This window comes from Peromyscus californicus, unplaced genomic scaffold (genome assembly GCF_007827085.1).
Source record: "Peromyscus californicus insignis strain IS unplaced genomic scaffold, ASM782708v3 Scaffold_9__1_contigs__length_137607984, whole genome shotgun sequence".
Lineage (NCBI taxonomy): Eukaryota > Metazoa > Chordata > Mammalia > Rodentia > Cricetidae > Peromyscus > Peromyscus californicus.
The window spans coordinates 100,843,296-100,861,408 of record NW_026294617.1 but is presented as its reverse complement, the minus strand read 5'-3'; the positions used below and the strand labels follow the sequence as shown (position 1 = coordinate 100,861,408).

At 40.1% G+C, this 18,113-nt stretch overlaps 1 protein-coding gene across 3 annotated transcripts in view; it reads left to right on the top strand.

Annotated features, from left to right (window-relative positions):
- Positions 1-18,113, top strand: part of Ndst3 (N-deacetylase and N-sulfotransferase 3) — a 154,820-nt gene that overhangs the window by 40,645 nt on the left and 96,062 nt on the right. For all 3 annotated transcript variants that reach the window (XM_052730197.1, XM_052730198.1, XM_052730199.1), the window contains exon 3: positions 12,746-12,833. In XM_052730197.1, coding sequence (XP_052586157.1) covers positions 12,746-12,833 — 88 coding nt within the window. The remainder of the gene's footprint in view (positions 1-12,745; positions 12,834-18,113) is intronic.

Here is an 18,113-nt window from a genome sequence, read left to right as displayed (position 1 = left end):
AACTGGCAACCATACTCACACAAAAAGTAAGAGAGGCTTCCAGTGAGACAGCACACTATTGATCCTGAGTAGAAGAAACACATGAGCTTTGAAAACAAGGTAGAAGCTGAGGTGATTTCCTTTGTGGTGGTTCAAACGAAAATGGCCTCCATAAGCTCGGATATTTAAATACGTAATCCCCAGTTGGTGGAACTGTTTGGGAAGGGTTAGGAGATGTGGACTTATTGGAAGAGGTGTGTCAATAGGAGTGACTCTGAGGTTTCAAAAGGCTCGCACCATTTCCAGAGTCTCTGCTTCCTACATGTAGCTCTGACAACATGAAAATCACTGAGGTCAGCCGTTGGTAAGGTCTTCGGCTCTGACATGCTATTGTCACTAATGTGATCTTTTCATAGACAAGCAAGAACGCTCTAGTTAGGTTCTGACTATTCATACCCAATGAGGAAATGGAGGCCATCTTTATGAAAGAACCCCTAGGTCTTTCCCTTCCAGGGGTAGCAGGTGCCCTCTGCCCTCAGGACCGTGCCTGCTGCAGAGCGGTCAGGCTCAGCTATCGTAAGTACTCAAAGCCCTGTGTCCATGTCTATCTATACAGTGATTGGCATGCCTCTGTTGTCTCAGGTGCCTCGTTACTGCAGTGTCAAGATAGTGCAGACTTATAAATCCACAAATTAGTCATGCTTTCCTTTGTTAAACTTTCTTTTATTTTCTACAATAAGAAAGGAGACTTGGGAAAGATACTTGGCCAAAGGGAAAAGTTACTCAGAGTCCAGGGAGCTGGGATCAGGCCAGGAACCATCCTTCCAGGGGACATGTTTATTATCTTTCTGAATAGCCTCTTGGATTTCTGACTGATTTGATTTTAACCCTCAAACTGCGGCATTGCAGCCTCATTGATTTTAACCCAGAACTGTACGTCAGGGTCAGACCTAAAATGCTCAGATTGCAAATTACAAGCATGCATGGATTTACTCAGCAAATGTTTCTGGGCATCTACTCCATGACACTGGACAACATGCAAATGAGGAAACAGTCAGACTCCCTTCAGGAGCCTCTTATGCTCAGTGGAAGCAAAGAGCGGGGAACAATAAGTACACATAATAACATCTTGGGGCCTGGTCAGTCTGGTGGAGAAACCAGTGTGAGGCAAAGGACACAAGGGTGTCTGGTCCTCGGGGCTATACACGTACCTATGCAAAGGCTTTAAGGCTATTTTCTTCATTTCAGAAAAAGCTCCTTGGTAATGTACTGTGTAAAGGAAGACATAAAAGATTCAGATGTGATCATATAAAAAGGGTTTCAGTAACAGAGAAAAAACAGGAAAAGCCAAGGCCTAGACACGAGAGTGCCCTTGTCCTGACTCCCTGGTGATGAGAAGGCCTGTTGATGAAGCTAAGTGAGAAGGGTTGACATCTAAATTACCTTGACATCTAGAATTCATTCAAGGATGCCACTTGACAATGTGAACAATTTTCCCAAGATTTTATTTTAAATTATCATGATCACTTTATACATTTGTTCAGATAAAGCATAAAAAGATCTTTTTTAAAAAAAAATCTCATTTTCTCCTCAAAACATCCTGTCACTGAATGACAGATTTAATTTGATTATCCCAGCAACTAACAAAAGATATGACACACAGTAGACGTTCACTAAATGTGATTTGAATTAGCGATGTGACTTAGAATTCCATGGTACGACGTTAACTCTCACTGAAGCGCGGAGGACAGACACAGTGAGAGAGATGTGTCCTCTTCTCCTCATACCCTAATTTGCATATATGTGTGATTTTTTTTTTTTAGGCTGGTTCACTCTTCCCCTGCCTAATTCTTTCATTAATTTCTTCAACATCTTTCTTTGTGATCAGTTTATAGAATTTAATTTGTTCTGTCTTCAGAAACTAGATCCCAAATCCTACCAGAATAATGTGAGAAGGGAAGCCATTCAAAGTGACAGTTACCTTCCTTAAAAATTAAATCTGCCTTAGTGTGTTAGGGTGCTGTAATAAAACATTCCACACTGTTGTGTGATATTTTGTTTGTGTTCTGACAAATTAAGCTTGCCTGGAGATCAGAGGGCGGAGATAGCCACTATTTAACCAAGGAGGCCAGGCAGTGGTGGCATGCACCTTTACTCCCAGCACTTGAGGAAGCAGGAAGATGAGGAATTCAAGGCCACCCTGGGTTACTCGAGATTGATCCAGTCTAAAAGAGGAACAGAGCTGGGCAGTGGTGGTGCACACCTTTAATCCCAACACTTGGAATCTCATACCTTTGATCCCAGCACTTGAGAGGTGGAGACAGGATCTGGCCCATTCAGTCTGAGGATTTGTAGAGACAGGATCCACCTCCCCCACCCCAGTTCGGTCTGAGGATTCATAGAGACAGTATCTGGCCCATTCAGTCTGAGGATGCATAGAGACAGGATCCCCCCATTTGCTTGGAAGATTCATAGAGGTAAGAAGTGACTGTGGCTGCTCTGCTTCTCTGATCTTTCAGCTTTCACCCTAATATCTGACTCTGGGTTTTTATTGTTAAGACTAATTAGGATCATGCTTTACCACACTGGAAACTGTTACATGATAGACTCTTTCTGTCAGTCTTGAGGCTGGAAGGTGGCAGCAGCAGCTTCCATGTGCACCAAGGCCCAGGCATTTCTTTCCAGATGGATTTATTGCCACAATACCAGGAAGCAGATGCTAATGCTACACCCTAACTTGTGGAAGGGACAGAAAAGGCAGGCACCATATCTAGTTCTGTACAGGGACCCCAGTTCATCTAGGAGATCCCCATTTTCGTGACTCCATCATCCTACAGCCCTTCCGGTTATTATACATGGGTGACTAAATTTCAATATATGAACTTCGGTAGCACATCCAGATCATAACAAAACTCAACTTTTCTACTTTCTTCCTAGTGGCTTTCTGATCTCATAGGCTTTGTAGGTTCTAGAGAAATAAAGCTGCTAGGCAAAGTAGACATTTGTGTCTTTTTTTCCCCAGCTTATATCAATGAAAATTATAAAGCATTTTAATCCACCGCAAACCAGTTGTGCAGTCTGGTGTGAAGCTATGCAAAGGGGTTCAAGAGACTGATCCTGGGTCTGTATGAACCATTCATAGCTTACAGATTCCCGAGAGCCTCACTTCCCCTCAATAAGGGCTCTCAGCTGACAGCAATGATTTACCCACCCGCTTGGCCTAACTATTTTGCAATGTATATATGTCTCAAAATATGACACTTTACACTGTAAATGTATATAATTTTTATTTGTCGATTATACCTTATTGAAGTTGAGGGTTTTTTCCTTTCTTTAATTATATAGAAGACAAAAGAAAGCCACACCAAGATTATGCAATCAGAGATCTGGAAAACTGAATAAACTTTGTATGTGGGAAAAGCTTGTCTTTAAGAATTAACAAAAGTACTGAAGTCCTTGAGAGGCGAGAAGTAACCAGGATTCTCATGGAGACCAGCATGGCCAGAGCCAGGTGACCAGGAGGACAGTGACAGGGGGTAAAACTGAAGCCAGACCAAGTGCTGCAAACCAGTTGCAGTGCTTCCAACGAGCCTGGCTGTTTGAATTCACACTGTGAAAAACTTTCTTGATGTCAGCGTGAAGGACAGAAGACATCTACTGGGAAAACACTATTTAGTAATTCAAGTAAACTCACACAGACATGGGTGCTCACAGTTGTAAACTCTAAAACTCCTGTTCACAGCGGTGAAATTCACTGTTGTGTAATTAACCATCCAGTTCAAATTAGAACAGTGGCTGTTAGCATTTTTATGCCCAGGCACAACCACAACCTCTGCCTAGCCCAGACACTATCCCTGCATCATATGGACCCCACACCCATGTATCATTTTCTCTCACTCCCAGACCCTGTGAGCAGTCTGCCTTCCCTCTCTGTGGATTCATGTACTGCACATAAATAGACTCATGCAGTCGGGGACATTCCTGCCTATGTGTTCACTTGCTTGCTTGTAAGGTTTATCTGTACTATGACATATATTGGTTCATTTGGTTTCATGGGTGAATACTATCACATCTATACATGTACCACAATCTGTCCATCCATTTATTCATCAGTAGGCATTCAGGGTTGTTTTCATGATTTGGTGATTATGACTCTTGCTACTATGAACTAGTGTACAAACATTTGTCTAAAAACTTTTCAGTTTTTGTAGTATCTACCTAGAAGTGGAACTACTGAATTATAAAGTGATCCTATTTAATGTTGTAAGGAACCACCAAGCCATTGTCCTCAGAGGCTGGACCATTTTCCAGTATGAAATGGTGATTCTCCAGCCTCCTCTGGACCCCATGAGCACCTGCTTCCTCAAACTTGCCTTCCGCATGATGGAGCTGCCTACGTATGCTATGTGCTTTACCTGTCCAGGCAGTCTGATTACCTGCTTCCCCCAGCCAGGCTGAAGTGAACTTTTATACTTTTAACTATGGAAAAACAATTTCTGAGGGAGAAAAACTGAAGTTTCACATCTCAGTTTGATTCTCAGAGGAAAAAAAAAAAAACCAATGTCCCAGTTTGAGACAGTCATGTGAGAAGAGTCCCCTCTCAGTCATGTGGGAAGAGTCCCCTCTCCTCTCTTTGTTCTGTTCAAATCTTCAGCTGATCTGGTTAAACCCCCTGAAAACAAGGAAGGCAGTCAGTATGACTCTACTGTTTCTGATGTTAATCTCCTCCAAAAACAGCCTCTCAGGTACCAACTACCTGGGTAACTCATCTCCCATTCAAACTGAAACAAAAAACTAAACCCAGAGTACATCCATGCCAGTGAAGTTCCCAGAACTGCTACCAAATTCACCTTAACCTCAAAAGTTAAATCGTTTATAAGACTTTTAATTTGAAAATACACAATGTCTATTACTTACGTTGTTCATGGAGCTGTTGACTACCTCCTGGCTACTATACATCAGGAACCTACTAAGCTAACAGTCTTCCGCACATTTTCAGATGCTGAAGAAAAGAACAGGTCCATAAATGAACTAGAGCTACTTTGAATTATCAGCATTCCAAATCAGGAAACACACTGCTAATGCTTAGAGTGTGGTGTGATGCCACACACACAAAAATCACCCTGGGTCTTGCTTCAGGAGGACTGCTCAGTGTCTGGGTTAGAACCCAGGAGTCTACATTCTGGTAAGATTTTTGTGTGATCTACTGCTACTTAAGAGCAAATCTTTAACTTATTGAAATCATTGTGCTAGCGTAACTCTTTTCTATGTAGTAGATTTATGAGATGTAGTTGATAGTTTCCTAAGGGTGACACACTAGGATTGTGAACTGTTTTTTGCCTATATTTCTTTTCAATCAGTCCTGAGAAGCACTGACACAGGACATACTTTCTCAAAAAAAAAAGGAAGTAAAATGTTTTCAATTTTATTTTTCAGCTTGAGTTATAATGACATTTTTATCAAGATTCCAGTTTATAAAAACAAAACCAAAGAGTAAAAGAATACTGAAGTAAATGAGCATACAGATGCTTCACAAGCCTTTTGATTTCATGATTGATCAATCAAAAATTTACTCCTATCCCACTAAACAAATATGCTTGCATGGCCAGCTCCTAACATCATGCTGAGACACAATAAATGTAGCTACTGCCTCATGGAGTGGATAGCCTCAGCCCCAGTTTGCTTTTAAAGTTTAAGTGGAAGGATGCTGAGGGCCTTTTCCATGTGTGTTTGTAAGTACTTAGCATTTTTACTTCTTAGAAAGACTAGATGACATTATTTACATGTATTAAAATATTTTTATGACATATAAAATCCTTTTTCTAAATAGTTAAATGATAACTAATAGTCCCCTAAAGATACTGTAATATAAGGATTTGTGAACTGCTTTGTATATTTATTTTTCCTTTTAAAAGTACATCAGTATTTTGCCTATGTATGTGTATCAGCCAAACACTAAATAAAATATGCATAAAAATCTCAAACACCCAGTGAAGAATAACACTTAATAATTTTCTGTTTCCTAGTTACAATCATTTTTGCCAATCTCAGCCCAAAAACTGAAGAAAAATAACCCTCAGCATATAATTTAAAGTTTATACATAATGTATGTTCTAGATGAGTTAAAAGATGTGTCAATTTAATATTACTATGTAACTCTTTCCCCTTACCTTCCACACAAACGTATATGTCCTTACTCTGCTAACACAGAGCAAACATAAAAAGCGTGAATATTCCTGTGGGGAAGTAAGAACTCGATAACATCATTTAGAAAGACTGGGAATCCTGTGATGGTTCCTGTCACACAGCTGATTGGGACACCTCCTATGTAGTGCCAATAGACACCCACGTTACTAAGGAGACATTTGGAATACAGCCGGAAACTGTAGGCATATGGTTTTTGTTTTTTACATGGGTAGCAAGAGGAAACAGAGATGGAATCTTGTGGCAAGGCAAAAAGAAGTTTTCAAGCTTGGTAAAAAGGTCAATGGGCCCTCCTGGAGCCACAGCTCCATTTCTACATGTTCGGGCTGTAGGGACTTGTAGCTGCTTCCCCATTTCATCTGAAATGGGTAGCACCACTACACTGAGTAGCTCTGATGTTTGAATTCGTACATATGTGACATAGAGACACAATACAGGTCTTTATGAATAGCTACCCAATTGCTTTTATTTAATTCCGCAAATGTAGGTACTTACATATTTGACAATACATATTTTCCCTCCTGCTCAAAAGCATACTTGTCCTAGTTTGGTTTCTGCGGGTGTGATCAAACACTGACTAACACAACCTTGAGAAGAAAGGGTTTGCTTGCCTTGCACTGCTCTGTCGTAGCCCATCACCAAGGGAACTCAAGGCAGGAACCTGGAGACAGGAACCAAAGCAGAGACCATGGAGGAATACTGCTTATTTCCTTACACCCCTCGGGTTGCTGAGCCTGCTTCCTGATACAGCCCAGGACCACCAGCCTAGGGTGGCCCCACACACGTCACTCAGTAGCCAAGGAGATGCCCACAGATGGGGTCCCAGGGGACTCCTCAGTTAGCTTCCCCCTTGTCAGGCATTTCTAGTTTTTGTCAAACTCACTCACTAACTAACTAACTAACTAACTAACTAACTAACTAACTAACTAACACAAACAAACTAACCAGCACAATCTCAACATATAAAACGTCTTCCTCATCTTGATTGTCTTATTAGCCTAGTCTATTCACTTACAAATGATGAAGTGGTTCAAAATATTATCTAGGTGGTATAAATAAGAAATGAAAAATTAGCAGATGTTCTCCTGAAGAGTGTCACACATTTGCAGAATATAAAAACGACTCATACAAAAATGTTTTGCAATTATGTTTAATTTTAATTTTTGCCTCTCATTTTCTCTCTTTGGTATATTCATTCTGTTAAGGAAAATTGAGTGAAATCCAAAGACACATAAAAGCTTCCATTTGACTCAATCCTTGGAGCTCAATTTCTTTAAATTAGATCTGTTTTTGCCTTTAACCAGATCTTGCAAATGTTCTTGACTTTGCATAATGAGAACTTGAAAAGCTAAGAAAGAACAGCATATAGATTAGGCTTTAAAAATGATTTTTAAATTTTTGTGAATTATGTTTGAATGCAAATGTCTTACAGTTTTATTGGACATTATGTTCCCTTTCAGTACTCTATAAAGCATTTTCAAATCTTCTGCAGTTTGTTGGTTTATTAAAAAGTGAACAGAATTACTTGACTCTTGGGATAGTTTCTTACTATGTAAATACAGACATACAGAGAACAAGATTTATGTTTGCCAAAGTGAAAGGAACTCAAATGTACAATAAGCAGAAATGATCAAATCAATTATAGTACAGCCATTTGATGTGAACAGTATTCTGCATTGATCAGAAGGTTTAATTTGGGGTGAAAGGATAAAGCCCATCCATAGTATGCTATTAAATAAAGAATGCAAACCTGTTCTTTTCATTCTAATTTTAGCATACTCCAATTCCTCTGTATAGCACAATGGCTATCTCTATGACTCTGTTATTCCTTTATATCTGCGTGTATACAAATTGACTTAGTTATTGAGTAGTAACAATACTATCTTAATAGATGACTTTAAAATGTCTTGTTTTAAAAATAATCAATGGTATACGGAATTGTAAAAATTTACCATACTGTTAAATACATGCTATATTTTGGAATTCCTAAAAATAAAAGTACTACTTTTCAGTAACGAACACACTTAAAACTAAGTGCCATGCTTTCAAGGCTCCTGCACTAATGTCTGAATAGGCACGATTATTTGCCTTTTCCATCATCCTCTACTCCCCAGAGAGGGCTTGCTTGCCCAAAATCTATGCAGTATTTTGTTTCCATTTTAGTGTTGTAGCAATAATTTCATTTACTGCTGGTCTTTGATACTGTCGCATCATTTTAGACATATCACAAATAGAGAATAAAAACAAAGAATCATTTTTTTGTATTTGTTCATAGTGATGAGAACGCTGCTCATCACATCATTCTAATAATAACAACCTTAGGGAAAAGGATGTTGTCTCAAAACATTCCCGGGTACTTAAACTTTTTACCCAAACCTTCAGTATATTTTAAAACAATGGAAATAATGCATAAATATAAGACATTTTTTTCATGCACATTCCCAAAATCTGGTTTGTAAAATCAATTTAAGTATGAGACGTATTGCTGTTTATCCTAGGTACACAAATACCATCTGGACATAAATTCCCTCTTTACCATGTGTTGACTACTCAGTTTTTATCCCTATGACCAAATATCTGAGAGAACTTAAGGGAAGAAAGATTGATTTTGGCTTCTGGTTTCAGAAGCATCTTCACAGCAGAGGGTGTGGGTGGACCGAACAGTGCATTGTAATGGCCTACAAGTAGAGACAGGGGGTACACAGAGGGATCAGGGCACCATACAACCCCCAAGGATAAGGCCTAGTATCCTACTTCCTCCAGCCAGGCCCCACCCCTCCCTTTGTTCACCTCCCAATAATGCCGTCGTATTTTGAATCCACCAGGAGTTGGTCCAGTCAGTGAGTCAGAGCCCTCAGGACCCAGCCACCTCTAGAATGCCCTCACGGGCATCTCCAGGCGTACTTTACTAATGTTTTGAACACTTCTCAGTCCAATCAGCCTGACAAATAGGATGTACCATCTCACCATACATGGCATAATTAGTATGACCATATGTTCCAGTATATCTTCTAAGTGTTTGAGTGTTTGCTTTTAAAATATATTATAAATGTGTGAAATATTCAAACTGGCAACCACCGGGGTAGTTGAGTCATTGGAATCCATATATTCTAGTTGTTAAAGATATTATTTTGCAGGAACTTAATTTAGCTTCTAAGGCCCAGAAATAAGAGGTTTGTTTGTTTTCTCCTAACAAACAGTGATCACAACTATACATTAAAAAAATTAGCATATTGTCACAAAACATTCACTGAGGGCTGGTTCCAACAAAAAGGGCAGAAGACAAAAGGAAAGAATGGTGGCTTCCCAGTTTTAAGGTAGGGTCATTTGATATGCAAGAAATAATTTTATAGAAGATTTTGAATGTTTAGCCACTGAGTGAATAATAAAAGATGAATTGGAGTAAAATAGGAAAAGAAGCAAGGTAAGACTTAAGTCATACAGAAAAAGTTAGATAGATTGTTCAACTGGAGAGAAACAATGACAGGAAGAAAAGAACAGGCAAGGAAGGGGCAGAAGAAACATTGTAAATCAATAAAGACAGCACACTAAGAAATGAATAGATGTGTGGGTGGATGGGTAGGTGGATGGATAGATGATAGATAGGTAGACATGGTTGATAGGTAGATGCTACATAGACAGGTGATATATAAATGATATTTAAAGATAGAGGATAGATAGATGATAGATAGATAGATAGATAGATAGATAGATAGATAGATAGATAGATAGATAGATGGAAGGTAAATGATAGAAGGCATAGGTAGAATATAGCAAAATAATTGTTAGATAAATAGTAGGTAGATATTATAGATGATGGATGGATGGATGGATGGATGACAGATAGATATAGATGGATATTTTAATGGCTTTTTAGCAAAGTTCACTAAACACTCATGTGTGGTGATATATTGTGTACCCTAATAAACTTGCCTGAAGATCAGAGGACAGAGCCAGCCACTAGATTAGACAAAGAGATCAGGCAGTGATGGCACACACCCTTAATCCTATCACTCGTGAGGCAGAGATCCATCTGGATCTCTGTGATTTCAAGACCACACTGGAAACAGAGCCTGGCAAAGGTGGTATACACCTTTAATCCCAACACTGGGAGGCACACACATCCCAGGAAATGATGGCTGGGCAGAGAAAGGTATATAAGGTGTGAGGAAACAGGGACTCACTTTCTTGGGGATGAGGATGTTGTAGAGGTAAGAGCTAGTGGCTGGCTGCTCTGCTTCTCTGATCTTTCAGCTTTCACTCTGATATCTGGCTCTGGGATTTTTTTTATTAGAAGACCGTCTTAGATTCCCACAACACTCTCTCATGTGTGATTCACCCTCAATATACTCTGAGTCAGAAGACCGTCTGAACTTTAAAAATGAAGACCAAGCTCAAGCAAGCACCGCAGAGTTTCTTCTAGAACTCGGTGGTCACAGCGTGTCAGCTGTAGCGACACTTGCAGCAACAGGGATGGCCGAGCAGCAAGCTCAGTGCTGCTCACAGATTATGTTCCAGTCACTGCACCAACAGCACAAACGAATTGTCTCGTTTAATCTTCAGACAGAGCTCTGAAGTGAGTGTTACTACCCGGACTTTAACAATGATGAGATGTGGGGCTTTGAAAGTTTAATAACATGCCCGAAAGTGGAAAGGGGGAGATCCAGAATTCCAGTTAAGACCAGCTGACGTCCGGGCCTGTCCTTTTAAAGACTGCACTGTAAGTGCCACAGGGGCTGAAAGGAAAGGGCACAGAATTTACACCTGTACAGCCCCCTCCCTGCAACAGAGCCTAGCTCGTCAGCTCCTGCGAGAAAGAAGAAATCCCCTTCCTCACTGCTGCACATTCACACATCCAGTTTTTCTTCCTGTGCTCATTCTATGCCCCACCCTTATAAGAACAAGACCTTACCTCTCACCAGTGACACTGACATCAATTAAGCTTTACACTCCCATAGCTCGGTGTGGAGATCTACCTGCAGGCCTTCCATCCATCAGTGTCACGTAGACCAACTTAGCACATCATTCAGTCATGCATAGCAAGGAGTTAGTTCTTGCAAACAAAGAAATGTTAGGAAAACAATTACATACTTTCATTTCAATAATCAATGATTGATTAGATGAGTTGAAGTTTGGGAAGAAAGAATTTCTTCCTCTGCATATACACAGACAGTTGCATTCTGATGAAGCAGGCAATCATCATGTGGTTACTGAATAAAAAGATAGAGACTCTGAACATGGCAGTTCAGGTACTGCTGAGCATCCCATCTGCTATTGAGAACACAAGGTTAGTTGTGGGCCTGGATGTACTAAAGGAAAAAAGATCTGGATAGAAGGTCACCATGAGAGCCTAAGCTATGTCTGTGCTTTTAATTTAGGATCTTTTTGCCTCAGTCTCCTCATGCGTAACCAAGATGTTTTTGAAAACCAGCAGTTCTATTTATGTTTGGTTGAGGTGGACACTAAGTTATAAAGACATATACACACACAGGAGAGAGATAAGGGGAGGGAGGGAGAGAGGGAGGGAGGGAGGGACATAGTAATTGGAATTGTTGGAATTTAAATAAGAATCAGGAAGTAAAGGAGAAGAAACAACGTAAGTCCACCAAATACTCACAGACAGCAGAATTAAAAGTAAAACCAGGTTTCCAGCTCACCCTTTATGAGAAATGCATTGCGTGGACTCTGACTGGGGACAGAATGCTTGCCCACCACTGGCAAAATGCTTGCCCACCACTGGCAAAATGTTTGCCCTGGCTTAGACAGAGGGGCTATTTATTTTGACTCATGGCTTCAGTTCAACACAGCATGCATCAGAGCAGAGTTTACATCATGACGGCCAGGAAGCACAAAAGCACAGAACAAGAGCCTGCCTACACTAGCTGGCTTTCTCCATTTTTTTCTCATCTATTCCAACTTAGTCCCAATCTACTGGATGATGCTGTTCATATTCAAGAGACCACATCTCTTAGTTAATCCCACTTGCAGATCCTCTCATAGACACATCCAGAGGTGCACTTTATTAATCCCATAGGATTAGTAATAATCCCATCCAAACCAGTCCTCAGTCAAGATGAACCATCATGGATAGCTGCTTGTTTTAATGGACACATTGTAAATTTGCTTTACCCTGATACCTTCTTTGGAATAGCAATCATTATCTTTTGGGAATCTCAGATTTGAAAGTTAAGAATTTTGTGTTTTGAAGAACAAAGATATATATCTGAGAAATGCCAGTGTGTTTTTTTTCTACATATGTTCTTGCCAAGCTTCATTTAAATTGAATGTCCTTTTGGAATTGGTTATCTATGTCCCTGAGGGGTAAAAAGAGATATACACTCCTTCCTTCATACATATGGATTAAACTTTTCTTTTCACAGGCAACATTTTTTTCTTCTGATTTCTTACGGACTAAAGTCTTAGTACATGTATGTGCTATATAATCTCAACATTAGCCACACTCCACCATTGGATTTGAAGAGTGCTTTTACTCTTTGAATGTATATAAAGCCATTTAGTACCTTGTCATCCTGAAACACCTTTTGTTCATTCTGTATTTCAGGCCCTGCTTGACACTCAGAATCTTTTGCGTGCACAAATCACAAATTTTACGTTCAACCTTGGATTTTCAGGGAAATTTTATCACACAGGTAAGGCTCCTCTGCCCACTCGGTGTGAAATCACATTTCCCTCCTGTCCCCCTCTCCTGCATCCTTTATGTCTTTCCCCCATTTTTCTTCATTTCATTTAACTCCAGGTAACATGCTACTTTTAACCTTTAGAAAATATTGATGAGCCGGGCACTGATGGCACATGCCTTTAATTCTAGGCAGAGGCAGGGGGATCTTTGAGTTCAAGGCCAGCCTGGTCTACAGAGGGAGTTCCAGGATAGCCAGGTCTACACAGAGAAACCCTGTCTCAGAAAGAGGAAAGGTAGACAGACAGATAGGTAGGAAGGGAGGGAGGGAGGAAGAGAGAGAGGGAGGAAGGAAGGAAGGAAGGAAGGAAGGAAGGAAGGAAGGAAGGAAGGAAGGAAGGAAGGAAGGAAGGAAGGAGGGAGTGAGGGAGGGAGGGAGGGAGGGAGGGAGGGAGGGAAGGAGGGAAGGAAGGAAGGAGGAAAAATAAGAAAATGTTAATGTTAATGGTTCTAAAGTTTATGGTATTTTTCTAATGACCCTTCTTTTTGTTGAACTGTGATTTACAAACAGAAAAGACCATAAATAACAAACATGATCATTAGTGAATTTTCACAAACTGTACACAGTTGTTTAACTCTCAAGCAGAGCAAGAGAAGCATTATTCTACCCCCATCCTAGCCCCTTCTTGTAGTCTCTAGCCTCTTGCTTCTAACACTTCTAAACTGCTCCCCTGGCTACCAGTACCTTGTCAGCTGCACCTGGCTCTTACGTAAGTGTAAACTCACCATATCCAGCTTTTGCTGTTGTCCTACATTGTGTTAGTCACACAGATATGGTGCATAGATTACCATTCTCTTATGTTTCTTGGTAGCATTTCATTTGTGCATACCAACACCTTATTCATTCTCCTGCAATGTAGACGGTTATTTCTAGCCTTTGACATTTCTTAGATCATCCTGTTAGGCATTCATCCCTGTCCCTCGGAGGACATAAGTGCTTTTCTGTTGGATCTCAGCCCAGAGTGTAGTTGTTCACACGACACTTACATGAAAACTTGAAGAGGGAAGGCCAACCAATTTTATGAACTGTGTGTATTTTTCAGTGTGTATTTCTAGCTGTCTGAGGACTGTGCCTCATGTTTCATGTTATTTCCCTGTAAAATTTTAGCTGTGCTGTGGGAATGAAGAAATTCATATGATGGTTTCCACACATATATGTCTTAGGAATAAGAAGCGAGCTATGCACAGGATTACTGGCTGTCTGAGGTCCTCTTCTGAGGAGCACTTGTTTCTAGGTTTTCTCTTCGGTACTGACTTGTAGAGTCTTGAGCCATTCTGTGTGGTGATTTCTCAGTTACATGCATTATAAGCTCTTTCCTCTCACTGTCTGAGCTGTCTGCTCTCCCTCCATGTTTATGGATAGTGAAAATAGTTCATTTAAATGTCAATTTTATCTTTTTAATAGCTTTTTTGAGTCTTGTGCAATATACAAAATCAGTTATGTTTTTGCACACCATCGTCAAAGTCATAGATAAATAAAACAAAGTATCATTTACTATTCCATCAACAAAGTTTTCAGAATAAGTTTTAGAATTATACAGTTGTATTGGGTGTAACTTTAAAAAGCTGAAACATGTCCAAGGATTGGAAGACTAGATTTAAGAATTCAGTCCTCTCCAACATGATCTATAATTAATACAGTCTCAGACATAATTCTAGTAAGTTTCTTGGTGGGTATTGGCAACATGATTCTAAAATTTATATGAAAATTCAAATAGCCAAGATTAGCCAAAGCAGTTATAAGAAAGCTGAACCAAACTGCAATGGCTGCACAAGCAAACACTATTATTAATTACAAAGGTACTTCCAGTAAGTTGTGTGATGGAAACAAGCAGATCCAGCAAGCTAAAAAGGGAGAAAGAAACAAGGTCTATAGAAACACACTAATCTCATCTCTGATGAGGGTGGGCTTTCCAATAATTCATGCTGCTTACTGAACTTTACCATGGAAAGAAGGTAGCTTGAACCAGAGCTGAGAAAAACCACAAAATAAGTTCCCTATTAGTCACAGATTTACAGTTTTGTATATTCAAAGATTTCTTAAACTAGAAACAATGGAGTGCTCCCCATGAAAGGATCTCCAATGTACAAGGAGCTCAGGTCCTGATTCTAGCAATGTTAGGCCCACCATGCTGCTGCCTTTAACAACAGAGAATAGAAAAAGCCTAAAGAAACAGACTGTCCATGGTCACCTCCATAATGTCAAGCTGTTAGATGCTTTGACATCTGTAAAGAGAGGGAAATCAAGATGTGGAGAAGGAATCAGAAAATATACTGAATATATAGTATCTTTGAAAGAGGTTGTATTACCCAGGCTGTTACTGCAGTACCTGTGGGAAGTTTTAAGAGAAAAAGGGTTTGAATTCTGTTTTCTAAAGTTTTTCCCATGGTCTGCTTTGCCCATCATGCCTGGACCTGTGGTGGGGCAGAGCATCACGGTGGCTGTGTGTGGTACAGCAGCCATTAACCTCATAGCAGTCACGAAACAGAAGAGAAAGGGGCTATGGAGGAGGTGTGCTCTTAGAGACCCATCTCCAATGACCTGCTTCCTCTAACTAGACCCTTCACGTCTCTGCCCCATCCCAAAATAGCACCACACTGAGGACCAAACCTTCAACACACAAGTCTATGGGGCTTCATTCTATGTTCAAATGGAAGGTGACGAGATGAAGAACTATAGACTTAAAACCAGGGCAGCCCAAACTCAGGAAACACACAAATGTCTCCTGGCAACTCAGTCTTCTCCTCTCAACCCTGGACACTAGAAATGATGTCATTTGTCCAACCCCTTCCTTCTAAGCTATGAAAGGCTTGTGTTATGGTTTTGGGGTGTTTTGTTTCTAATAAAAGCACTTCTCACAGCTCACAACGAGGGTGCTCTCTCTAAATCAACAGGAGACCTGCGCACACAGGAAGAAGGCAGAGCCAAGGGTGGCTAGATCTCATGCTCTGTGTAGAAGAGGAAAGGTCCTGCACAGTTATAGCCAGGGCTGTCTAAGACCAGAGAAATCATTTTTCATGGGAACAAATCTAAAATTTAAGTCTCAGCCTTTCAAATTAGATGTTATAAAACTTAATTAAAGCACATTGTCTTCCTTTGTAATTGATTCCTGCCTCTGTTGAAAACTGTCCTTTTTACTCAGTCTTGAAGGGAAAAAGAAAATTGGGGCTGCTTTAATGTAAAAAAAAATTTGTTTCAGGAAAAAAAACTTTCTTTTTAAAAATGTATTTCATTCATATGGGTGTTCTGCCTGTGTGTATGTCTGTGCACCATATGTGTGTCTGGTGCTGGTGGAGGCCATGAAAGAATGTCAGAGCCCCTGGAACTGGGGCTACAAATGGCTGTGAGCTGCCATGTGGGTGCTGGGAATAGAACCTGGGTCCTCTGGAAGAGCAGCCAGTGCTCTTAACCACTCACTGAGCCATCTCTCCAGCCTGAGGCTTTCCTTCTTTGAGTTATTTTCATTTCAACATTATCTTGGATTTTGAAGGGCCCGAAGTTATGTAGCTAGTAAAGTGCCCAGACAGTCTTCACTCTCAGTTAACCAGAAGATAGTCTTCACCCTCAGTTAACCAGAGTGCAGTTTTCCTATAGAGCTTATTATTTAATTGGCAATTGTTCATTGGGGAAGTTGGGTGATAACAAGAGTTCTGATGTCTACAGGTTGGTGAGGCTAGAACATATCAGGAAAACACTGCTAAGTGTAAGTAAGAACATCTGTCCATTCTGATTGCATCAGAATTACCTGAAAATATGGAAAGCACTATGGTATTGAATTAGGAAATTCTGACCCTATTTCCGGAGTCCATATTCGGCCAATGAAAAACAATTAAGGGCCCTGAATGTGGAGTTGCTTAATTAAATTGGTACTCAGGGCACTTCTAACCTTCGCTTTGACTCAGAGCCTGCTCCTTGGCCTCTGTAAAGATCAGTCTCCTTATTTGAGAAAGTGAAGTTACCTGTGACCTTTGATAGGGTGTTGTGAGAACTGAACAGCACAGTGCCGTAAAACTCTTCACAGCCATGTTACCTCTGCTGGTGTCTCAGTTGGTGGCAGTTTACAATGCAAAAGCAAAGGAGGATGCACTCCAGAGTAAGGTTTTTAAGTACACATATAGCAAAATAAGGTGCTCTTGACAGTGACTTTATTGGGCTCAAGAGTCATTTGTAATAACACAAGGGCTGTGACTTCTCATTTCTATCCTCTGGTTCCTACAGAGGATGCCAGAGTAATCCAAACACAGGCAACTACATTCACTTCATTTGTTTTATCATCGTCTTGAAAGTAATAAATAGATACTGCCACTCAACATAATTGATTCTGATCTAAAATATACCCAAACTGGGATTCAAGGAAGTCAGATAAAGAGAGCTATTAAGAAAAATGAAAGACATAAAATTATGTTTCCTGTGAATTAAGATAAATCTGTCAGATGGTAGAATCATTTCTTTTAAATCCAGCATGCTTCCAATGTATAAAAGTTGCAAATGAAATTTTACTATGATGTTCAGAGAAGGATAACTATCATGCTTGAACCATCTTTCTAAAGGACCCTGAGATCTGTTGCTCTCTCCCCTCATTAAACTAGCTGGAAAATTAAGGAATGCTGACAGACAGACACAGGGAAAGACAGAAGTTACATGTGACAGGAAGGGGCAGCAGAAAAAGCAGCCTAGAAACAGCTCACACACTAGGGAGCCCCAACTAACTCTGTCAGAGTCTCATGGCTAGGGCGGTAGAGCTCAGGATGAGATGATAATGGAGAAGCCTCTAGAAACTTTTCTGTTTCCACTGTGAAAGGTTAGGCAAGGAACTGCCATAGACACCACTGTGTGCCAACACCAGGAAGCTACTTTCTTGCATCTGAATGTACAAGCCGTGTCAAAATCATTTACGTCCTCTTCTGCAGTCCTGCTGTTTGTAAAATACCTGATATTGTGCCTTATTCATCCTCTCTATCCTACAAGCCGTACAAAGACTCTGATGATTAAAGAGCCTAATGTCTTTCTGAATGATTATATTTATTATTAAATATTAGTTTTAAATATTAATCTTAAAGATGACATTAAAATGTTTTGATATTCATATCTCATGTTTAATAGCTTTTTTAAAGTTTTGGGGCTGGAGAGATAGCTCAGCACTTAAGAGTGTGTACTGCTCTTTCAGAGAGTCAGAGGTCTGTTACTACAACCTGTAACAAGCTTTCTTGTCGGACTACCTTTGAATCACCA